Below are 23,891 nucleotides of genomic sequence, written 5' to 3'. Positions count from 1 at the left end.
TACTTTTTAAGGTTCATGAGCACTTAATAAGCATTTCATATTATATATAAGTGTATATTCCCAAATTCCTAGCATAATCTTGTTTTGAAAATAATATTTTCACTTATTTGTCTTGTGTATTTGGGGGAGCACATATATAAAATGTTATGTCAGTAGATAACTTACAGAAGTTGGCTCTCTTCCACCTTTTGAGGTCAATTGTCCAATTTAGGTCATCAGACTTGGTGAAAAGCTCCTTTTCTTGCTGAGCCATCTGGATGGCCCTAATTTTACTTATGGTTCTTTCCTTGTTTCCTTGGATCTCCCTATGTAGCCCAGATGGCCCTAGAACATGTGCTCTTCCCGCCTTTGTCTCCCAATTGCTGGCATTACAGGTATGTGTCATTATGCCTGGTTGTAATTATCATTATTGTAGAGAAATGACTATTTCTTTATTTTTCATGTTTCTGAGTTTTTAAAAATAATTTAATTTAATTTTACATATCAGCCATGGGTTCCCCTGTCCGCCCCCTCCCACCCCCACCTCCAACTTCCTCCCAGCCCACCCCCCATTCCTATCTCCTCCAGGGCAAAGACTCCCATGGGGATTCAGCTCAACCTGGTAGATTTATTCCAGGCAGGTCCAGTCCCCTCCTTCCAGGCTGAGCAAAGTGTCCCTGCATATGCCCCAGGTTCCAAACAGCCAGCTCTTGCACTAAGGACAGGTCCAGGTCCCACTGCTTGGGTGCCTCCCAAACAGTTCAGGCTATTCAGTTGTCTCACTTATCCAGAGGGCCTGATCCAGTTGGGGCCTCCAAAGCATTTGGTTCATAATTCATGTGTTTCTATTAGTTTGGCTATTTGTCCCTGTGCTTTTTCCAATCTTGGTCTCAACAATTTACACTCTTACAGTCCCTCCTTTTTCTCGACAATTGAAGTCCTGGAGCCCCATCTGGGGACTGGCTAAGGATCTCCGCATCCACTTCCATCAGTTATTGGATGAGAGTTCTAGCACAACAGTTAGGGTGTTTGGCCATCCGATCACCAGACTAGGTCAGTTCGGGCTTTCTCTCAACCATTGCCAGTAGTCTACAGTGGAGGTATCTTTGTGGATTTCTGGGGACCTCTCTAGCACCTTGCGAGAAATGACTATTTCTAAATTCAATTACACTTGAATCCTTTGCACTATGTTTAAGTGTAGCAACCTATTTTTATTGTTTAAAAAAAAAAGATGTAAGAGATTTTGGTGTCTTTGGTGAACATGGTCAATGAGTTCACATATTATTTGACAGTAACACATAAAATTAATATAACATTCATGAACCAATGGGAAGATGAGCCCTCAAGGAGTCTTACCAAATTTCCGACAGACAGCACACTGCTGAACTGCTCTGTCATGGGGTAGTGCTCCATGGCCATGAAGAGCGTATTTAACACAATGCAGATGGTGATAGCCAGGTCAACAAAAGGATCCATCACTACCAGATTGACAAGGTGTTTTACCTTTAACCATGGCTTACAACAGTCCCAGATCAGGCACATATTAGCAAATTTATACCAACAAGGTGGGCATTTCTGTCTTGATTCTTCAAGTTCTGGGGAGGAAAAAGTAAATATATCCATGAAAACCTTTTACTTTCTATTACTCAGTCCTTGGTTTAAGTTGAAAGTAATTCTTTAAAAATAATCTAAATGTATTTTTAAAAGATATGAAAATCTGATGAAAGAGCCAGAAAAAAAAAAAAAACTATGGGTTTGCAGTCACAGATAGGGTAGGTACAGAAAGGCCAGTACATTTCCCAGTGTGTCTCAGATAGATGTAGTTTCTAAGACTCTAGCTGCAATACTGATTTAAAAAAATTGTCTACAAAATTACAAGAAGCAAAATGGAAGGAATGTTCATTACACACATGTCCCTCTATATTCCAGACAGAACAAGGGTTGGGGTTTATTACCAAAGGTTCCCCAGGAGACATCCTGACAACCTTATTGAGTTACAGGGAACCTCAGTCTCTAGGACATCATTGGAGGGATTCTAATGAGACACATTTAAGGGAATCACTCCTCTGAGTTAAAAAACTCTCACATTAATAATGTTTTAGTTACATGGGTTGGCATATTAAGTTCAACAAGTTTAGTGTGCTCTCAATACATCAATTTAACCAGAAAGTACCAAAATAAAAAAAAAGGAAATAACTAATTGTATAAACTGGGGTCCTCACTGTCAGCATGCTAACACTTTACAAAATGAGATTCAAGTACTATTAAGAAAATACAAGATTTAATGCAAAACCTTCATAGAATTCATACATTTATATTGGATCTATTTATGTTAATGTACTGAAATCTGTAACTATTTTATCAAACATATGGCATAAAACTTCATGTTAAAAAAACATGCAGTGCTCTTAAGAAGGATTTAAGCTGAATGGCAGTGTAATATCAAACTTTTCTGACTATTGTCTAAAAGGCTTTTTGATCACTTCTTATAAAATTAAGCAATTCAGAGACCTTCTCGATGTCACCTGTTTGTTCAACATTGACAATGACTTTGGGGGGCATATGAGGTAGAAAATTATCATCTCCATCATCCTTTGGTAAGATGGTCACTTAGCGAAGTCTTCAGTGGGAAAGGATACCAAATCTGTTAGTTTCTGCCAATGCCACTGCAGAAGATCACCTGCTCTGTCCAACATGTGACCATCCCTTCTTCCCATTAACAGAAAGAAGGCCCCTCTTTTGTTCATTCCAGGGCACATGGTTTCTGGCCAGTCACTTCAGCACTGTTTTTGTAGAAACTAGGGTATTTCTTCACCACTGATATAGTTTACAATAAAGCAAAATTTATGAAGGAGGAGATAGCATAGAAAATGGAGAAGCATGTTGCTAGATCTTTGTTCTGCTAATAAACATTTGCTACTTATTTATGCTATAAAATTTATCACTTCCTTAAATCAATTTATTTTCTTAACTGCTTTAGTGGAATTCTGTTAAAGCTAGACACTTTAAATTTCTCTTTGGAACTGAAATTCTTCAAGTGAACATTATATTTCCATCTCTTATAGTCTTTAATTTGGCAAACAATAAAGAATATTTCAGTTAAATAGGAGAAAAAAAATCCCACAAATAAAATTATTGTCCATTTTTATTTATTTAATATATGCATTATTAGTTTATAGATTCTTTCAATATTCCCACACAAGTTCATGTACGCACAGGAAATTAAAAGATCATATAATTTGCAACAAATAATAGAAGAGAAGCTGCAAAATTTCTGTTTATATGCTATCAGAATACGTTCCATTTTAATTTATACAGGCTATGATTTGGTAGAAAAAGAAAAGCAAATAGCATAGCAGATGAAAAAAAAAGAAATTAGAGAAACATTCAAAGGGAAAATTCAGCAGGTGCTCATGGTCTTGATTCTAGGAAAAGCCGGAGCAAAATTGCCTTAAGTCTAAAATAAAATCATTCAATTATTAATTCCCCATAGGACTATCTCCCACTTTGAAACAAGCGAAGCATCCAGAAGAAGACTACAACCACTTCTCCATTATTCCTGTGGGGGGTTCCCAGCTTAGAGGCAGTGACAGCCAAGTTTTTAATCTTCTGTTGATTCATCTCAATTCCTTCAGTACTTTTAACTCATCCCCCAACACACACATCACCCAAAGAGTGTCCATGAAGCATTTCTATGCAATTTTGCATTTTAAAATAATGTTTGCTCATCTTTAAGTGCAACTATTTGTTACTCTGGATAATGGAGAGTTGGCTGTAGTTGAAATGAAGGGAAGCAAAAGTTGCCAGCGCATTAACAAGCCTCATTCATGAAAGAGAAGATGAACCAAATTTTAGAAGAAACCACATTTAAATAAACAGATTATAATCGCCAAGAAACTGCCCCATTATTAAAGGGAACAGAACAGGACTGTATCAAAGTAAACTTTACTATTCATGCTTTGTGCACAAGACTGCTGCCCACAGTGTCATGTTCAAACTTTTCAGATGTAACTGAATAAGGAAACATCAGGCTTTCATTTTATATCACAAGTGGAAAAAAAAAAAGAATGAAGTTTAACCAACTATCTCACTAAAACGAACTTCATTCACACAAAGGCTCTGAAGACATTAAAAACAAAATATTGTAGTCTGTCACTTCCTGAGTTGTTCTAATTTCTAGAACAGCCTTTTCATTCTGACCAACTCCAGGAGATGTGTTTCCATGGAGAAAGATGTGTGTGTGTGTGTGTGTGTGTGTGTGTGTGTGTGTGTGTGTGTGTGTTCATTTTGAGCTCTGGATGTCAATCCATGGACAAGTCCAATTGGTGATGGTTTGAGTGTTTTTTCCTTCAGTTATTCCTTACATTAGTTCGAACTTAACACTACTAGAAGGGCAAAGTGTGGCTGTCAGTTCAGACTTACCCTGGCTCCTTCTCTACTTCCTGCTTTGGGGAGCAGCCATGCTGCTGACATCGGAAGCAGAACCACTGGCCCCTTCCTCTCAGTGGTTTTGCTATGGCAAGTAGCAGAAGACCAGAGACTCTTCAAAAGATTTACCTGGAGGGATAGGGAGGAGCAAGCTACTGGCAGCTGGGGGAAGAAGGAGTGTGAGCTAGGCAGGCAAGGTTGGGGAAGAATGGACTAGAGTTTAATATTCCATGGAAGTCAATGGAAAGATCAGGACTCTGAGAAAACTGGGTCTTTACCGACATCTTGACTATGATTACAGAGTCATCTCTTATGGTAGATTTTCTGGTTATGACTTTCAGGATTTTTGATACTGAGATCATGAGATTCTTGCATTATGACTAAAAAAAATATTCTTTCTAAGAATCTACCCAGTCTCTGAAGAAAGTAAATTGGGAAGGGAGATATACTGGGAGGAGGGCCAGGAAGAGGAGGAAGGGAGTGGAGATATGATTAAGATACAGTGTATATATCTATTAAAATTTGAACTGAGTTTTAAAAAATAAAGTCATGCACACACTCATTTTATTCTCACCCATATGCTCCTTCTTAGCTTTCTCCTTTTACTTACATATTCAAACACACTTTTACACACGTGGGAATGGGAATCAGGGAGACTTGTAAAAGATGATGAGATTGAATACACTTTATATGAAAGGAAAAAGGGAAAATGAGGAAGATATGAACAACCAGGGTGGGGATTATACATGAATACATTTTAGATGAATATATTCTCCATGTACTGAAGTTGACAGTTGTTGATTTCACTTATAATGTAAAAACCCACATGAATTTACAAAAGTAGCATGATAGAACAATTAATAACCATAGCATCGGTTGGTGGTCTTCAGCATGCAAAGTATGGGGCTGTTTTATATGGGTCACCTTATTTAATCCTTATAACAACTTTATACCTAAACATTACCATCCACATTTTGGCGGAAAAATGAAATTCAAATAATAAATTAGTACATTTAACCTGCGGCAGAGCCTGTAAGTGATTAAAATTAAGCTGTTCCCCATACATTTTGGTAGTATGAAAAACCAGATGTATAAATACTATGCTAGCTATTGAGATCTAATCTTTGAGCAAAGTAGAAGCTGATATAATATTTCACCAGAGATACATGGATGGAAAGCAGGAGAAAGAAGAGAAGAACAAAAATAGAATTGCAAAATTTTAAATATAGCTTCCATGAGGCCTTCCACCTTAACCCCCCACTTTTATTTATAATCCTAGTTGAGACAATACATTTTATAAAGTGTTAGCTTGTTATATTTTATACCTTGTCAAATGTGTTAGCACTATAGCAATAAGCATAAATCATTACACTGTTACTAATGTCATCATCAAGCTCCAAGAGTTTAGAATTTAAGCTCTGACAGCCATATTCCAAATGTACCTTGAATTTGTAGCAGTTTCCAAGAGGCTTGTTTCAAAATCTACACAAAACAGCAGATTCCATGTTCTATGTACTGATTTGCTTTTACCTTTTCAAAGAAGGGGTAATGTGGTATTGGGTTGGGGAGTATTGTCTTGAAATTTAGGCAAGGGGCTTCACATTGTTACCAACCTACTATCAAAGAGTGATGGTATGGGACTTTTGACATACCTTCCATTGTGTTGGTCAAAATGCTGGCCATACTCATTGCTCTTTGCCTTGATGTAGGGTCTTCCAACAAGTCCATGGACACATGGTAAGAACTGGACCTTCTCTTTCTTATTTCTGTTTCAGTAGTTGTGCCCTGAAATCCCCAAATCCCAGACAACAAGATAATCACTATTCTTGGGTAACAATCCTGAAAGCACTCCATTTGTAGATGCTAGTGAACCAAGAATTTACCATGCTTTCTCAGACATAAGCAATGTCTTGCTTTCTCATTGCCATGGTGAAAATACCAAACCATAGCTACTCAAGGGAACAATACTTTGTTTGGGTTCAGCCCCCTATGTCAGGGAACACACGGTGGCAGACAGGGAAGGAAATGGTGACATCAGTAGGGAGCTGGCTTGTCACATCCCATCTGCACTCAGAAAGCAGTCACTGGGCAGCAAGCGGGACCTGGCTATACAGCCTCAAATCCCACCTCCAGTGAGTCACCATCTCTTTCTGTTCTCCACCCACTAAGGTTTCACAACCTTCCCAAATGGTGCCACCAATGAGGGTCCAATGATTGAAACGTGTGAGCCTATGGAGTATATTTCATATCTAGACCACAAAAGTTCATGGTGACATTTCTAGAAGTAGCATATAAGGATTGTTTATGAAAGTCCACCAGATCCTCAGTCTTCTGGGATGCCCAAGTTTGCCAGAGTGAGCTTCTGCCATGCTAGCGATTGAGGCTGGAAAGGACCAAAATTAATATCAACTGGATAAACTCTGAGCATCTCACCTATTTCAACCTCCAACTTCAAATTGAAATGTGTTGTTCCTGATGTTACCAGGTTCAGCTTTTATATCTTTACAGACAGATGTGAAAAAAAAATACCTTATTATCCAATATACTTCTATAATAGTTCCCTTAAAATGTGATGTCCACATGTAAAACACTTCTGGTTTTTTTTTTTTTTGAGATAGATATCATTTGCTAATATCTATATCTTTTTTTAAAGCTAATCTATCTTTTCATATTATTCTTATGAAACAACTATGTTCACAGATGAGCTACCTAAACATTGAAATTCTCAGGACATACCAATCAGTGGTGTTTGGATTTTTAGCAGTCATACCATGACTCAATTCTTCCCTAATATAAAGTAAACTCTCCAGGTTTGGAAGTGGGTAGAAACATGTTCCTACTTCAGGATGTCAAACATGAACTTAACTGTCATAGGACAAAGAGAAAATCTTAACCATTTCAAATGCAGGTCTGAGTGAGTTGGTCATAAATAAGGTACTCTCAGTTCTGTGAATGTTTTTGCCATTGCTTAAAAAGCAGCATGGCTGCTGCTTATTAATCTGGACTTCACTGTGACATGAGCAATGAACATTACTGCTGTGTTTACTAATTTGCATAATCATGTATTTTCAAAACTGGTTTCCACTCAATTGATGCTACCATGAATGGTGATAAAGACCCATCCAGTCACCTCAAATTGACTTTAAGATAAAGGAGAAGTTGAACCAAAAAGAAAAGAGAATCCCTCATTGAAAATAAAACTCTTAAATTAAACATGGGCTCACAAAATGGAAATATTTTACTTCCTCAAAGAAGAACACCTTTAAGAATAATGTAGAGGTCACATAAGTGTCATTCCAACTCTTCTGCTTAGGCAAAACCACATTCAAAACTCCAGATCTATGTAAGTTGTAATGATAGATTCCCAAATCCCTAGTGATATTACTCAGATAATTCCTCTGAAGTTAATTGTCTCAATGCAATAGATGTGTACAGAATAGGAAATAGTATGCTCTGGGACAAGCCATTTGCTTGCTGCTGTCTGTTTTCTATTTGCATGTTCCCTCTTCAGGACCCCAAAGCCTGCCAAATGTGTATGTCCCTTCAGCTCCTTCCACAGGACAGAATCTTGCCCCAAAGCATTGACTTCATGGCTGAAAGAATGCAGGTGTGGGAATTTGCAGATTATCAGGTTACAACAGGTCTGGCTTCAAACTAAGCCTAACGCCCTTTATGTATTCTACCTTTTCTGATAGGATAAATGTATGATGATTAATGCCAGGACAGTGCTGATATCTGGATTCATACTTATATTCATGTAACGACATTGGGATTTTTATCTAAGTGGTATGAAGATCTATGATAGAACTACTTCTGTATTCAGGAACCATGTGGATGGAAAATTTTTTTAAGAAAAAGATTTCCAGGGTGCCTCTTCACAGCTTCAGTCAGAGTAGTTCTGGGTGTAGAGAGAAAAATTGGAATTTCTATTTCTGAGATTCATTCTGATAAAGTTTGAAGCACAGCTTAAGAAACAGTTTTTTTTTTCTTTACCTGCCCATCAAAACAGTAACATTTCAGTACTCCATAGATATTTTACACTTGGGTTTGTGGTAGCTTGCTGGATGCATGCTTGCATGCATGGCACATCTCTGACTCCAAATGTCTTCCTCACATTCCTTTATTAGTGTTTCCATTATAGAGCTTTTTCACATCCTACATTAGGGTTATTCAAAGGCATTTGATTTTTTTATTGGTTTGTTTTATGTGTCTCTGGTATTTTAATTAAACTGTGTTTTAATTTTTGAGAATTTAAAAATAAAAAAGAAACACTGGTTTAGTCGGGCGGTGGTGGCTCACACTTTTAATCCCAACACTGATGAAGCAGAGGCAGGCAGATCTCTATGAGTTCGAGTCCAGCCTCACAGAGAAACTCTGTCTCAAAAAACCAAGAACCAAAAAAGAGGAAACAGTGATTTAAATATATTTTCTTCCTTACTCATCTGTTCTTCTCATTTAAGAAAATTCAATGGAGTATTGTATTTCACTATGAGTGGAATGTAGTAGGGCCTGTGGCCAGCACATCTGGGGGCAAATTGTAGCACCACCATGCATAGGCCTCAGTTTCCTGCTGTGTAGAATAGAGATAAATTAGTAAATATTATAATGGGTAGTTGTGAGGGTTCAATGTATTAGCTCTGCAGTGTTCTGGGCAATGTGTTGTGGATAGCTGGCTAAAATTATTTTTCTAAGGAGATGTGACATTTCCTCATTATTCTTCTTGTCTGCTTCACAACGAAGTTCCACCAGTTTTGAGGTTTGTTATTTTTCCAAGACACTTGGGAATTTCTCCAGGAGGAAAAGTTGAGGAGAGACCATGGGGAATCAGTGATGAGCAACAGCTGTTTTAAGAAGGGACTGAAAACCAACTGGACCATCATAATGGGACCCTACAGGGCTTGTCCCTTTGAAAAAATGAAATTACATAAAAGTAATCATACAAAGGAGATTTTAACCCAGCTCAGGACCCTGTGATGTGATCAGACAATATGGCTGGAGTATTTCATAAAAGTCAAATGACATTTTATTTAATGCCAACATGAGGAGTGTCTTGTCTTAAAAAGGAACCATCAATGGTGAATCCTGATATACATTATTAAGCTGAAAACCTGTTACATATGCTTGATTTGGGGCAACTTTGCATATAAGAATTTATGGCAGTAATATGAAAGTTGAAAGCCATTAGAAAAAGTCTGACAGATATACAGTAGCTGGGTCATTTGAGTTGATGTGGGAGGTGGAGGAATGGAGAGAAAAAAGTAAAATGGAGAGAATCATGACTAAGGGATTTAGACATAATTAGTGACAACCTGAGGGCAAGTGGAAGTGGGAAGTTGTTTTAAAGGAAAAGGACAGCAAAAACCTTTGAAATGCTTAGTTATGTAATTATCATGCACATGAATATCTTAATATTTAATCATATTGCCAGGCTAGTGATGCATGTATTTATTTATTTATTTATTTATTTATTTATTTATTCATTCATTCATCCATTCATTTCATTTCATTCATTCATTCATTCATTCATTCATTCATTTATTTATTTCCGAGACAGGATTTCTCTGTAGCTTTGGAGCCTGTCCTGGAACTCACTTTGTAGACCAGGCTGGCCTCGAACTCACAGAGATCCACCTGCCTCTGCCTCTGCCTCTGCCTCCTGAGTGCTGGGATTACAGGTGTGTGCCACCACCGCCTGGCGCATGTATTTAAATTACCCAGTATTTGGGAGGCATAGGAAGGCATATCTTTGAGTTCAAGGCCAGCCTGTTCCACAAAGAGAGTTTCAGAATAGCCAGGACTACACAGGGAAAACCTGAGCTAGCAGGCTATCTCAGGATAAGTCACAAGGCACATGCTCACCCCTTCCATTTTACTTTCCTCATTCCCCTTTATTTTCCTCCTAAACTAAATTAAATAACAATGATAATGATAGTAATAATAATAGCAATAATAATAATTACATGTTTGCATAGCAAAAATGTGGTTTGGCTTTTTGTTGTTGTTGTTGTTGTTGAATTTCAAACTGTAGTAATAAAAATGAACAAATGCTTCTATGGAACTCCTTGTATGATCTTAATTTGTTTGAATGTGTAAAGGGTTTTGACAAGATAAATTCATAGCTTGATAATACCAAAAATCTCTTGGCCTTGGAATAACAGATGCAGGAAAATTATTGCCTGTGGAAATCAAACCCCTCATTCCTGACTGTACTAATGTTTCTTCTCCTTCTGTGCCCTTGCCTGCTGTTTTAATAGGCCTCACCTCTGGTAGTAGCTGCCCTACAGGAGATGTGAGGGCAGAAGGGCCTCCGACCAGAGACACCACGCCATTGCAGTCCACTGCACTGTGCATCTTTCCATTCATGGGTAGAGTGGGTATTCCTCGGGAGGCACGGCTGGCCTGGCTGACATTGCTGGGACGCCTTTCTCCATGTCTGTGTGGCACAAACAGAGAGTCTCTTCTGCTGTCGTTGTCCTCGAACGTGCTGTGTTCATCGTCTGCAAAGTCATTTTCAGAACCAATATCCTTCACTCGGCCTTTAAAGCTGAAAAGGCTTGCTCTACTGTTGCGTCTCGGAGAGAAAAGGGAGCCTCGGATGCTCAATAGAGACTAGAAACAACCAAAAGAAACAAAACAGATGAAGGAAATTAAGAACCTGCACCCAGAAGAAAATGGCTTGACCGGCTGGTTCATACCCGCAGGCTATCTCAGGATAAGTCACAAGGCACGTGCTGAAGGTTCCCTTCCTGTGCTAGGTGCTCACCCCTTCCATTTTACTTTCCCCATTCTCCTTTATTTTCCTCCTCTTTGGTCATTTTCTTTGTCTTAGCACAATTAGAAGCACTCCCACAACACTGTCTAGTCTTATTGCTGATGCCTGAAACAGCACTACTTGCTAAATCATTCTCTTAGAACTGAATTTCACTTAACAATTGAATGAAAAGTAATTAAACACACACCTACATTTAGGCCTTTTGAAGGCTAAAATAGACGCAGTAAGAGCTCACAAGTGACCACACCCCGAGGCAGATTCTCCCTTGAGGAGAATCAAAGCTTGTTCGTAGACCTGCATAATTATAGTACAGGAGCAGTTTCTCTCCCTCCCTTTGCATATTTTATAATGGCCTTCATGAATAAATTAAACAAATCAAGCTGAAATAACTGTGTGATTCATTTCGTGATTTCCACTCTTCTGTCTCAGGCAATCCAAACAACACCATAATAGCAAAAAATGGTTTTCAACTGAGAATCTGATTATAGTCACTTGCTATTTTCCAAATGATGAGCCCGACTGTACATCAGGTTCTTCTTTTGACCATCATTGCCCAACAAGAATGAAAGGACTCCTCTATGCCAGTCTTTTTATAACCTCGGCGACGTGTGCTTTTACTTGTCCAATACTCATTTCTCTATTGTTGATAGTACCTTGTACCTTGGGAAAAGCTCCTCAGTTCTTGAATCATTTAGTTTGTGGGTAACATCTCAGGTACAACCAACTAGAGCACTTAATACCTGTAATATACAGAATGGTTTAGAGAGAAACACAGGGTTGTTTCTTGGCCCACTGAGAACCTTCCTTTTCCAACTGTTGGGAAAGGGAGGTGCTTTTTCAACTGGAGTTGTTGAGATTACTGGGTCTGAGAGCGACAATGGCATCAAGCCACACATATAGGAGAAACCTGGGCTGACATATGAAGAAAGATGTGGTTAGGCTCAAGTCCCTGTATATGACTTGCTGTCTTAGTCACTATTCTATTGATGTGAAGAGACACCATGGCCAAGACAACGCTTATAAAAGAAAGCATTTAATTGGGGACTTGCTTACTATTTCAGAGACACAGTCCATTATCATCATGATAGAGCGCATGGCAGCATGCAGGCAGGTAGTGGAATAATCACTGAGAGCTACATCCCAATGGCAGAGAGAGCCTGGGTCTGGTATGGGCTATTGAAACCTCAAAGCCCACCTCCAGAGACAGACTTCCTTCAACAAGGCCACATCTAATCCAATAAGGCCATACCTTCTAATTCTTATAATCCTTTCAAATAGCTTCACTCCCTGGTGACAATGCATTCAAACATATGAGTTTATGGAGGCCATTTTTATTCAGACCACCACATTCCACTTCCTTGTGCTCACAGAACTGTAGCCATATCAAAATGTATAATGCATTTACTCTAACTTCAAAAATTCCCATAGTCTATCACAGTCTCAAGGCTGCTTAACATCCAAAGTCAAAAATCTCTTCTGAGACTGAAGACAATTGCAATCCCCCCATAAAATCAAACCATTACTCTTGCATAAAACTACTCATAGACATTATTCAAATAATGATTCTGTTCTTTCCTTTAGCTATTCGGCATTTGTATGTCTATAATTATTAATAGAAATAAAACAAATTCCCTAACTTAATATGATGAGTTTGATTCTTTTCCTCTTGAAAGAATTTAACCAAATAAAATTTTGTACCTATGATATTCTTATATTCCTTGACCACTAAGTATTATTCCAACTTTATTTTTAGATAATCATCTTTTCTTCAAAGATCTTTGTAATATCTATAATACATTCTAAAAGTGTTAAATATTCTTGTATGTTATGTGTCTATTCATTATTCACAAAAGAATAACATTTCAGAAGATATACTTTGTCCCTCTGAAGAAGTTATTTCCTTCTATCCTTATCTCTACCCCTTACCCAACTGTCTTAGTTACTTTTGGCTTGTTGTGATAGAACACCATGACCAAGGCAACTTATAGAAGAAATCATTTATTTAGTTCCAGAGAGTTAGAGTTCCTGATGGCAGAATAGAGGTAACAATTGGAGGGCAGCACAATCAGAAGCTGAGAGCTCACATCTCCAGCCATAAACAGGAAGCAGAAAGCATACTGGAGATGGAGGAAGGCTTTTGAAACCTCAAATCCCACCCCTAGTGACACATCTCCTCCAACAAGGCCATACTTCATAATCCTTCCCAAAATGTTCCACCAAATGGGGACCAAGTATTCAAACACAGGAGCCTATGGGAACTGCTCTCATTCAAGCTACCACTCCAATCCTACCTATCTTAGTTAATAATCTTTTATTTATCATTAACTTAAAAAGAGATGTATAAAAATAACTAAAAGGAAATATAGTAAAGTTAACTATATGTAGTAGAGTTTATATGTTAATTTGAAGTACATCATAGATGAATAGAGGGAAATAATTTTAATAAAAATTCACACAATATATCTCATGATTAAAAGGTATACTAATCCATTCAAGTCCAGAGTTTATATATGATGCTAGTTATATTACAAATAACCAAACCACATCTTTCTCCATAAGTCAGCTCAGGTTTCTTCCTTCTGGGTGGAAAGATGCTCACTGTAGCACTTAGAGCCAGCAATCTCAACAACCTCAATCATAAAGGTACCTCTCTTTCCCAAAGGCTGGTAAAAGGTAAGTTCTCAATGGGCCAAACAGAATACCATTCCTCTATTTGAACCATAGCTTATACTAAAGACATGCTTACAATGATTTCATAAACTTAGAGTAATAAAATACTATGATGTAAATTAAATGAAAGATGGCCAAGAAGACAAAGCCTCCACACTATTGAATCTCCAAAAATACAATTCCTGGCTTATCACAAATATAGATGGCAATCATGACACTATTGTAGCCTGTGAGACCAGCTCCCAGGACTGCTCCAGGGTTGCAAAGAGAAAGCCTCAAAGTAGTAGGACTTAGGAGTAATTCTTATTTATCTTAGGGAATACAACTCATACACATACTGGTAATCATTCTCTTTATTTTTCTCAAGCTTCTCCCTCTATATACCTCCCCAGGAAAGCAATGTAAAAAGTTATATTTGAGGGGAGTAAGTAACCATGACAACAAGCTGCTGAGGAATTTGTGCAGGGAGATAGGTTTTTATCAGCCAGACTTTTAGCAAGCAGAGAACTGGCACCAAAATTGCTTTGTGCCTGACCTTGGTTCTACAATAAGACACCTAGGAATTTGTCCTTGTGTATTATCTGTGAAGGTGTAATTTATGAGGCATTCAGTTAGTTTCAATTTGCTCTGAGGCCTAAAATCGGCTAATTGTATGTAGCTTGTCTTGGAACTGAGAAGAAATTGCTGCTTTCTTCATGTCAGTCTGAGTTAATGATATAAAACAGGCTTAAGTGTCTTACAGTCCTTGTGGAACAACAGACCTAATTATGAAGCATAACCTAGTATATTTTCTATTTGTCAAAATTATACAGTTTAATGATGAGTCGTCTTTAGATAGTCCACAGATGTACGTGTTCATAAAATTGAGATGTGATCATGAGATTACATGTACATGTTATATGGGAATACACATTGCAGTGTGGGTGTTGGGGAGATACCATAGCTATTTTTGCCTGGGTGACATTACAGACAGAAACAACAGTTTTCAGAGTTTGTGGCCCTATAAGCTTTGCTCATTGGGGTTCCTCTATCAGAGGATGATTCATCTGGTAGGGTGACACCTCAACTATCAACTGCCCTCTGCTGTATATTCCTGTGGCTTCTGGTAGAGCCATTGCTACCAGCACGACACAAAGAGGTGACCTGATTCTTAGAAAAGTTTCAAAAGAAAACATCCAGATTCCCTTGAGACTTGATAGAGATTGCACTCTTGACTTTCTCCCTTCTTCCCTCTCCCACACTTACAAGTCAGAGATGTCTAAAAAATATTTCACATTTCCACCTACTCTGCTGTGAAAATTATAATCTTGCAGGAAAAGCTTATATTCTGTATTTTTTCAGTATGAAAGCAGAAGTGGTTATCAACATAATCTCCTATTGTGTCATTATAAAGCACAGTTTCTTAATAGTTTGTGATCTGTGACCTTTGAAAATATCTCACAAAATCCAAGAGGCTCTTACCATTGTACCCAGGTAAAATTTCTTTACTTGGTTTGACATTTGCAGTATTACTTCTTTCAAAGTGGGGTTAGTACAACATCTAGGTTCTCATTCTCTCTCTCTCTCTCTCTCTCTCTCTCTCTCTCTCTCTCTCTCTCTCTTTTTCTCTCTCTTTCCCCTTCTCCAAGATAGAGTCCTGTGAGGAAATTTTTAGTTCATGAAAAAACTCCAAGAAACCAAGGGAAGAGTCTTATAATCTCAATTTCTTAAAAAACATGCAATTGTTCTTAGATTATTCTTTTGTGCCCTTCCCAGCTGTAGCAATATAAGTGAGTTTACTTCAGAATATTCGTTATAGTTAGCTCTCATTATTTGTCTATATGACTCTATGAAAAAACATGTGTTGCTGCTGCAGCTTGCCTGCCATGTGTGGCTTGCTCTTGTGAGTGTACACTTGACTCACATGACTCCTCTTAACTCTCAGGGTATAAATTGTCTGATGCTCGGAATAAAGTATGCTATTACATGAGACTTTGGCCTGTCTCATTTATCGGCTCCATTCTCCTAGATCCCACTGCCATCTTCTTTGCCACTTGCTAACTCTTTTTTTTTTTTTTTTAAACCAGGCAAATATTTTAAAAGCAATTCATTGTATTTATACCTATTGCTTAAGAAACAAATATAAAAATGAATGAAAACTGGCAGGTCACTTATGGCAGTGATCTCTCACAATGTCCAACCAGCTGGGAAACACACAGAAGGAGAGGTGTACAGACACTCAAAAGGAAATGCTGTATCCGCGAGAAACCACAGAAAGAGCAGGAACAGCATCAGCACTCCCGGGTATAATGCACAGACTAGACTCAGTCCTCTCAGATTTGGAAGGAGGCAGATTGAAGAAAATGTCTGCAGGGCCAGTGGCTGTGAAGTTTCAAATTTAGGCAAACTTGGTTTATAATTTACACAAATTTAAGTTCAGGAGAAGGCTAAATAAGTTTCTTTCTTCTCTCCTTCTTGCTTTTTAAACTCTTCTTAACTCTCTCCCTCTATTCGCTTTCCCCCTCCTTTTCATTTTTTTGTTTTCCAAAATAATCACGCTTTTAAGAATAGAGCCCGCCAGGCAGTGGCGGCGCACGCCTTTAATCCCAGCACTCGGGAGGCAGAGCCAGACGGATCTCTGTGAGTTCGAGGCCAGCCTGGGCTACCAAGTGAGTTCCAGGAAAGACGCAAAGCTACACAGAGAAACCCTGTCTCGAAAAAACCAAAAAAATAAAAATAAAAATAAAAAAGCCCAACATTTAAGGGGGTCATATTTCTCAATTAATATTTATACAAATGGAACCATAGGGTTGTGACAGGGTACTTCTCTTTGGTAACAAACAAATTTTATTCAAATTGAATTTACCACAGTTCATCTGAATTCATAGTATTGTTCAGCTGTGGAATGGAACAGCTGACCTTACAAAATGTGCATATGTTAAATATTAGATTATATGAAAGTCTTTATCTGATAAGATAGAAGAGAAAGAAAAAATACTAGATATGTATATCTGTTTTAAGTGGAATAAAACTATACATTTCATCATCAGTTTAAAAGGAAGTTTTTCAGGCTGCCTGAAAAAGCAGTAAGTCCATGGGATTCAGTGTCAGACCAAGATTGAATACTATATTAGCCTTATAATCACAACACTGGGTGATCTTTAACTCAGCTGAGCCAAGACTATTGGGAAAGCAACACTCTGCCATCTAGTTTTTAGCACTGATGAAGAGGGGGTAAAATGAATGGCTGCAATGGAAGCTATTCACAGGGTAAGTCTGAAGTGTGCTGGCAGTTCCTCTGAGAGCAGGCTGACATCCATAGCTCCAAGAGAAACCTCCAGCTCCTAAAAGCCCCAAATCTAGTACAGGCCTTGGCTGGCAGTACTTCCTCCTGCAGGACAGGCCAACTGTAGAAGAATGCCACTCTGTTGCTCCTCATACCTCAGAGGCTACAGCTGGGTACATCTTCTGCAGCTGCCCCTTACCATGTAGGATTCACTGTTGCGTGGGGCAAAAACGTTCTGAGCCCAGTTCCAGCAGGTGACTTGATTTTTGAAGATTCTTCCCTACTGAAGATAGTTTAGTACTGTGCAGATATTTAAAGTACTGAGCTGGGTGGGCAGAGTGCCTGGCTCCTAGGGTTCTCCCTTTCCCTGCAGAACCTCTAAGGAAGAGCTGTGCTTGCTTTTCCTAATTTACAAAGCCCTTGAGGGACATGTCTGGGTTTGGAAATTTGCAGTCCTTAGGTGCACAAACTCTACAGTTGGTAGAACCATAGATTGATTTCCTGCCCCTCTTCATTTCTAAAATTTTGCTTCTTTCTTTTTCCCTTTCCTTAGACTAACTTCAATTTTATTGTTATTTGTATCATGAATCTTAAAGGTACTTATTAATAAAAACGAACCTGCAGCCAGGTATTGGGGTGAATGCTGGAAGATCAGAGAAGCAGAACAAGCCACAGCCACCTCACCTCACCAGTTCCTCAGCTGATCCTGTTTCCTCAGACTGGAAGCCTCTCAGTTCTCATCTAGAATGAATCTCAGCTGAACTGCTTGCACAAAATCCTAAAAGCTTAACCAAGTTCTAGTTCCTGGTCCTCTGCTTTCTGCCATCACTTTCTGAGATTAAAGGCTGTTTCTAGTGTGACCTTTAACTCTCAGAGATCCAGACGGATTTCTGCCTCTGGAATGCTAGGATTAAAGCCGTAAGTGCCACTATTTTCTAGCCTAAGTATCTAGTGGCTGTTCTGTTCTCTGACCCCAGATAAGTTTATTAAGGTGCACAATATTTTGGGGGAACACAATAGTTATTAATTTCACTTTTAATCTTTTAAACTTCATACTTTATGCTATGTGGTTTTTATCAAGTTCTTTTTTTGTGGCTGTTGCAGGTAGAGTAGTTGTCTTCATTTCTATGATTGGTATTTCTACACCTGATTTATTCCCATCATGTCATTTTGTTTGCTTCTATTTAAGCACTATTGGGAGTGGAACCCTCAAAGAATGCTGCTCATGGAAAAGTCCCCAAGTTAAAACCACAACACAGATCCATCCCATAGATGCATGAATCGAAGGGAAGAAAGATAAGAACCATGACCAGTCAAGGCAACAGGACTTCTCCATATTTTACTGCTGTTGTTGTTTTGTTTCTTCCACAGGCTCTCATGTAGCCTAGGCTGACCCCAAACTTCATTTGTTTAACTGAGGATAACCTAGAACTTCTGGTTCTCTTGTCTCCACCTCCCAAGTTCTGTGGCTCCAGGCCTGTGCCACTGCAATTTGTACACTGCTGGGGAACGAACCCAGGGCTTCATGCATGTTACACAAGCACTCTAGCAACTCAGCTGCTTTCCCAGATCCCTCCAAAAGTTATTAACTCCTCACTAACCAGAGCCAAAGACAGTGAATGTTTTACATGCCAAACTTTAAAAATGCCAAACATTCAAAAATGATCAATGAGACCACAAAGCGGACTAGAGTAAACATATGACTTCAATAAAGAAATCCATTTCGGATTTGCACATGAAATTCAGCCACGTGGATGAGGCCCTTAGCAAGGAGATAGAGATTAAACGGTTATAGAAATGAAAAAGCTCCATAAATCAAATAAAAGAAAATTCAGTGTAAAGCATGGCCAACGGACTAGACTAGTGGAACAAAGAAGGTCAGGGAGTGAACAGAGAACACAGCACACCAGCTAGACATGACCAGAATGTGACATCTCGAGGTCATAGCATAGTAAAAATGCTGATACAAGGGAATGAAGAAAAAGCCCAAGGGAGGTGCTTAGATCCTTTTAAAGCTAAACCATTCAAAGCAGAAGACTTTGCTGAGGAAATTCTAAGTGCCAGGAGAGCAGGGACTAACATATAGCAGTCTCTGAAAAAAAATAATTGCTGAACAAGATCACAACACCCAGGAATATTGTTTTAAAATGGAGTGAGAGAAAGGACCTTCCATGCCATGTATAAATTACAGCACTTCTTGTCCAATAAGCCAGACACAAAGCAGATACTTAAAGCATTACTCTACATAGAAGAAGAATAAAGATACATACAACCATGACAGCATTAAAAAAAATAAGGAATGGGAAGGAATCAACATATAAAAAATTATTTAGTCATTAAACCTCAGTAAAACAGCAAACTGAGTCAGGGAGAAATTAACACATATCTTTAAGTAATTCCCCTAAATGTAAGGTGTCCTGACTCTCCAATTAGAACATGTATACTGGTTAAATGGAATACAAAACAAGATTCACCTATCTACTAGCCACATGGAACTCAAGTCACCAGGAAAGACAGAAACAGATGGAAAGAGGAAAAATGCAAGAAGAGAATCTCAACTTAATGGAATCTGAAAACAAGGATGCACAGCTCCCCTCAGGTCTGGCAAAGCAGATCTGAAGCTAAAATTGTGTATTGTGTGGAGGACATGAAAGGAAGTTATTACATATTAATAAAGGGAAGGCCACATCAAGAAGATACAATGTTTGTAGCCACTCATGATGACATTTGCCTGTAATCTCAGCATTTGGGATGGAGGCACTAAGACCAGGAGTTCAAGTCATCCTCAGCTACACATCCAGTGAGAGGTCAACCTAGGAAACTCGAGACCTTATCTCTAGAAACCAAAAGCAATATAGATGGCCAATGATCTTATGGTCCTCATGGAGAGGCCAAGGTAATTAAACTGAGTAAATCACAAGACTTGCTACTGAACTCTTTGCATTCAGGTGCAAATCTTCATCTCTCAGCCACCTTCCCAGTGAAAAGATGCTTCTCTGACAACATTTTTTAATACATAAGCTCCTTTCATATTTTCTAAAAAAGGAACCAAAGATCTTAAAGTAAGACTGGAAACTCTAAAACTACCAGAGAAAAGCAGAAAGAAATGCTTCAGGTTATGAGCACTGAAAACTATTTTCCAAAAAACACTCCAACAGCTCAAGAAATGACAGCCAAGACTGATACATGGGATTGGATCAAATTAAAAAGCTTTGGCACTGAAAAACAAAACAAAACAAAACATTTACCTTAGTGAAAAATGGCTACAAAATGGGAGATTGACATCTAGAGTGTATCAAGAACTCCAAAAAAAGTTAAACATCAGAAGAACAAATAAGCATATCAGCAAGTGGACACATGAACTGGACAGCTAGTTATCAAAAATAAGAAGTACAACTAGTCAATAGATAAATGAAAATAATGTTCACTAGTACTAGCCATCAGGGAAACATGAGTCAAAATTACATTGAGACTCCATCTCATCTCAGTTAAAACAATCTATTAAAACCCCTAAGATACCCTCATATGAAAACAAAAATTACAAGTGCTGGCAAGGATATCAGGGAAATTGAACCTTATGCAATATGGGTATGGATTTATGTCAGTAAAGAGGCTCCTTAAAAAATTTAAATATAGAGCTAACATATAATTCAATTATACCACACCTGGGTATATACTTAAAAGAGTTAAGTCAACATATCATACAGATACCTGTGTATCCATGTTTAAAACAGAACTATGCATAATTCTAAAGCTGTGAAATCAGCCCAGGTGTCCATCACTAACAGATAAAGGAAATGGGGAATCTCCACACAATGGAATATAAAATTAGCCATTAATAACATAATATATCATCATCTTAGCAGAAATGAGCCAGAATAAATATATATTATACAAATAATATATGAAAAATAGACATGAAAGTAGAATGGGATGGGTTTGATTTGGGAAGAGGAAAGAGACCAGGGAGAGACTCAGAAGTCAGAGAGGATAAATGGAATAGGATAAAATGAATATGGTCAAGGTCTGCTATATGCATATGTGGAAACTGCCATAATAAAACCTTTTTTTTTACAATAAATAGATGCTAATAAAATAAATTTCAAAATAAGTAGATAACAGTGCATACAACAGACATTCAACAAAGCACACAGGCTCCCCTCTTCCTGTCTGAACATTTGCCAACGTAATATTTAAATTATTAGCTACATACATAGGTTTGTATCGAGGTGCTTAAAAATTCATATGGCAGGTACTAATACAAATAATGTTGTCATTGTTACTGGTACTACATAAATACTGTAGTTTCACTCATAGTGAAATTGTCCTCCAAGGAACTGTGTATTTCTGGGAATTCTCTTGGTAATTTAAAAAAAACAAGGAACGTAAATAGTGAAATTTCAACAGCTCAGTTGGGTACATAAGCCAGAGGCATGCAGAAAACATTTTCTTGCAATATGTAAATCAGTGAATTCTCTGAATTCGAGGCTTACTTTAATGTAAGGCACAGAAAATCAAGTACAGTCAAACATCGCTGCTTGTTAGTGGCACGCATCTTTATTAGCACCTGTCTACCTGAGACTTGGGGCTACTGTTTAGAAAGGATTTTACTTTGGCCCCCTTTGAGACAATGAATAATTCATTCTCCACAAGAGCTTTTACATGGATAGGAATATAGCACAGATGGCACAGAAAGCATCCCTGGTCCACTTCTGGGCACCAGCCACTCTGAAAACCTTACAGCTCACTGGGTCCAGGCACAGTAGCTAAGAAGGAATGGGGACCATCTGTGATCATTCCCCATGTGGAACACTGCCCAGTGAGTCTCAAGTCTTTAACAAAACCTCAAACCTTCCCAAGCACACTCCAGTATGAAAATGCCTTCTTGTGCTTCCAAAAAAGTTACAAAACTTGCAGGATCTCTGAGATGGCAACTTGACCCTTGATGCTCATTACCATGGTGAAAGCACCACAAAGTTCAAGAGAAGGAAGCTTCAGCCCCACTAAACGCTGGAAAGAGAAACTCTGCTATGCTGTTGTGAAAATGAAATCTTTCCTTCCTTCCTTCCTTCCTTCCTTCTTTCCTTCCTTCCTTCCTTTCCTTCTTCCTTCCTTCCCTTCCTTCATTCTTTCCTTCCTTCCTTCATTCTTTCTTTCCTTCCTTCCTTCCTTCCTTCCTTCCTTCCTCCCTCCCTCTCTTTCTTTTTCTTTCCTTCTTTTCTCCCTCCCTTCCTCCCTCCTTTCCACCTTCCTTCCTTCTTCCTTCCCTCCCTTCCTCTCCCCTCCCTCCCTCCTTCCTTCCTTCCTTTCTTTTTCTGTACCTGGTGTGGAGAAGAAAACCTCTTCTCATAGGTCAGCCTACTTCCTTCTAGCGAAAACCGGAAGCCCTTCTTTCGTATGCTGTCCTCAGAGGCCGATTTCCGCACCGCGTCTTCCTTTTCTTCCTCTCCAGCCTGCTCTTTCTGTTTCTTTTTCTTTCTTCTGTTTTTCAGCTCCTTTTCACTCTTGGAACTCAGCTTTGATGCTACTGAAGAACTCTCCGAGAACACACCTATACCACCTGCTCCGCTGAAGTCTCTGGATTCTGCAGATGCGGCGGCTGCTGCTGCCTAGAAGGGCACAAAGTGAGCACAGCTTGTGTACCACCTCCAATGTTACTGTTTACTGCTTCGCTTATCTAGGATACTGTGAATGTGACCTTGAAATCCAGTTTTGTAATTCTGTTCCATACTTGGGAAAACAACATTTTCATAAACCAAAGAATAAAAATCAACATGGAAGTAGACACACATGAATGATAAAATCTTTTAATTCTGACCTCATGTGGCATTCTAATTATCTACCAACATGAACACAGCAAACAATAACATTTCCATGTGACCTTAGCAAGGTTTAAAGAGAAATTTAAGTATTAAAATTTTCTATTTACACCTCAAAGGTATTTTCTCTTCATCACACTCAACAATGACTACCAAACTGAGCTATGGAATTAAGTTCATTCAAATATTTACTGATTAAACCTTTAATCTTTTACTTTAATTATTTAATTCTAAAATGTGCAAGCATGTCACAGATTATATAACAGGGGACCCCAGGATGTCAGAATGGATTGGTAAATGATAACCATATGGCTTTAAAAAAGTGTTCAGTGTAGTTGCTACTACCTCAGTCTACTTTATTTTGGAATAAACACACTTACATTTGAATAAATACATAAATAAATACATTAAATGATAGTGACATAGCAGACCTACATCCAACAGACAATAAAAGATAAAATCAGACAATTGGGTTAGTGAATACCATTAAGTCAAACAAATATGTTTAGAAAAACACTCACATTATTCTGAAGACTCATTGAGTCCACAGTAAGAGTTTTCAGCAAGAGAAGCTGAGAATGTTAGTGTTATCATGATTTCATATTAGATGAGGTTTTGTGTTTCCGGAATTTGTGAAATCTTGCAGTGTGACTTGCATTTTCTGACATTGCTCCCCTCTAGTGAGGCTGCACTGAAGAAGCCACTACCTGGAGTTAAGGAAACACTTCCATTGACAGCATATTGCTCTGCTACCTTATCAGATTCATTGAATCAGAGTACTAACAGTCTGTATCCTCAAGATGTCACAAGGAGGAATGTGTCAACAAAGCAATTATAATCATCTGTATTTTGACGCCCTTAGTGTATATCATAATCACGAAGTCAAGTAACATTCTGCTTACAACCAAACAGGTCCCTGACACCACACACACCTTTGTCTCTCCAAGGTCAACAGCAA

General features: G+C 38.4%; 1 protein-coding gene across 3 annotated transcripts in view; it reads right to left on the bottom strand.

The window, feature by feature from the left end:
- LOC118583210 (sodium channel protein type 2 subunit alpha) overlaps positions 1 to 23,891 on the bottom strand; it is a 143,964-nt gene that overhangs the window by 52,208 nt on the left and 67,865 nt on the right. For all 3 annotated transcript variants that reach the window (XM_036186625.1, XM_036186627.1, XM_036186626.1), the window contains exons 11-14: positions 22,436 to 22,723; positions 10,669 to 11,016; positions 6,060 to 6,192; positions 1,336 to 1,574 (exon numbers count right to left, since the gene is read on the bottom strand). In XM_036186625.1, coding sequence (XP_036042518.1) covers positions 1,336 to 1,574; positions 6,060 to 6,192; positions 10,669 to 11,016; positions 22,436 to 22,723 — 1,008 coding nt within the window. The remainder of the gene's footprint in view (positions 1 to 1,335; positions 1,575 to 6,059; positions 6,193 to 10,668; positions 11,017 to 22,435; positions 22,724 to 23,891) is intronic.

The sequence above is a fragment of the Onychomys torridus genome, chromosome 4 (genome assembly GCF_903995425.1).
Source record: "Onychomys torridus chromosome 4, mOncTor1.1, whole genome shotgun sequence".
NCBI classification, from domain to species: domain Eukaryota; kingdom Metazoa; phylum Chordata; class Mammalia; order Rodentia; family Cricetidae; genus Onychomys; species Onychomys torridus.
The sequence above is the reverse complement of the archived record's forward strand: the minus strand, read 5'-3'. Positions and strand labels throughout refer to the sequence as shown.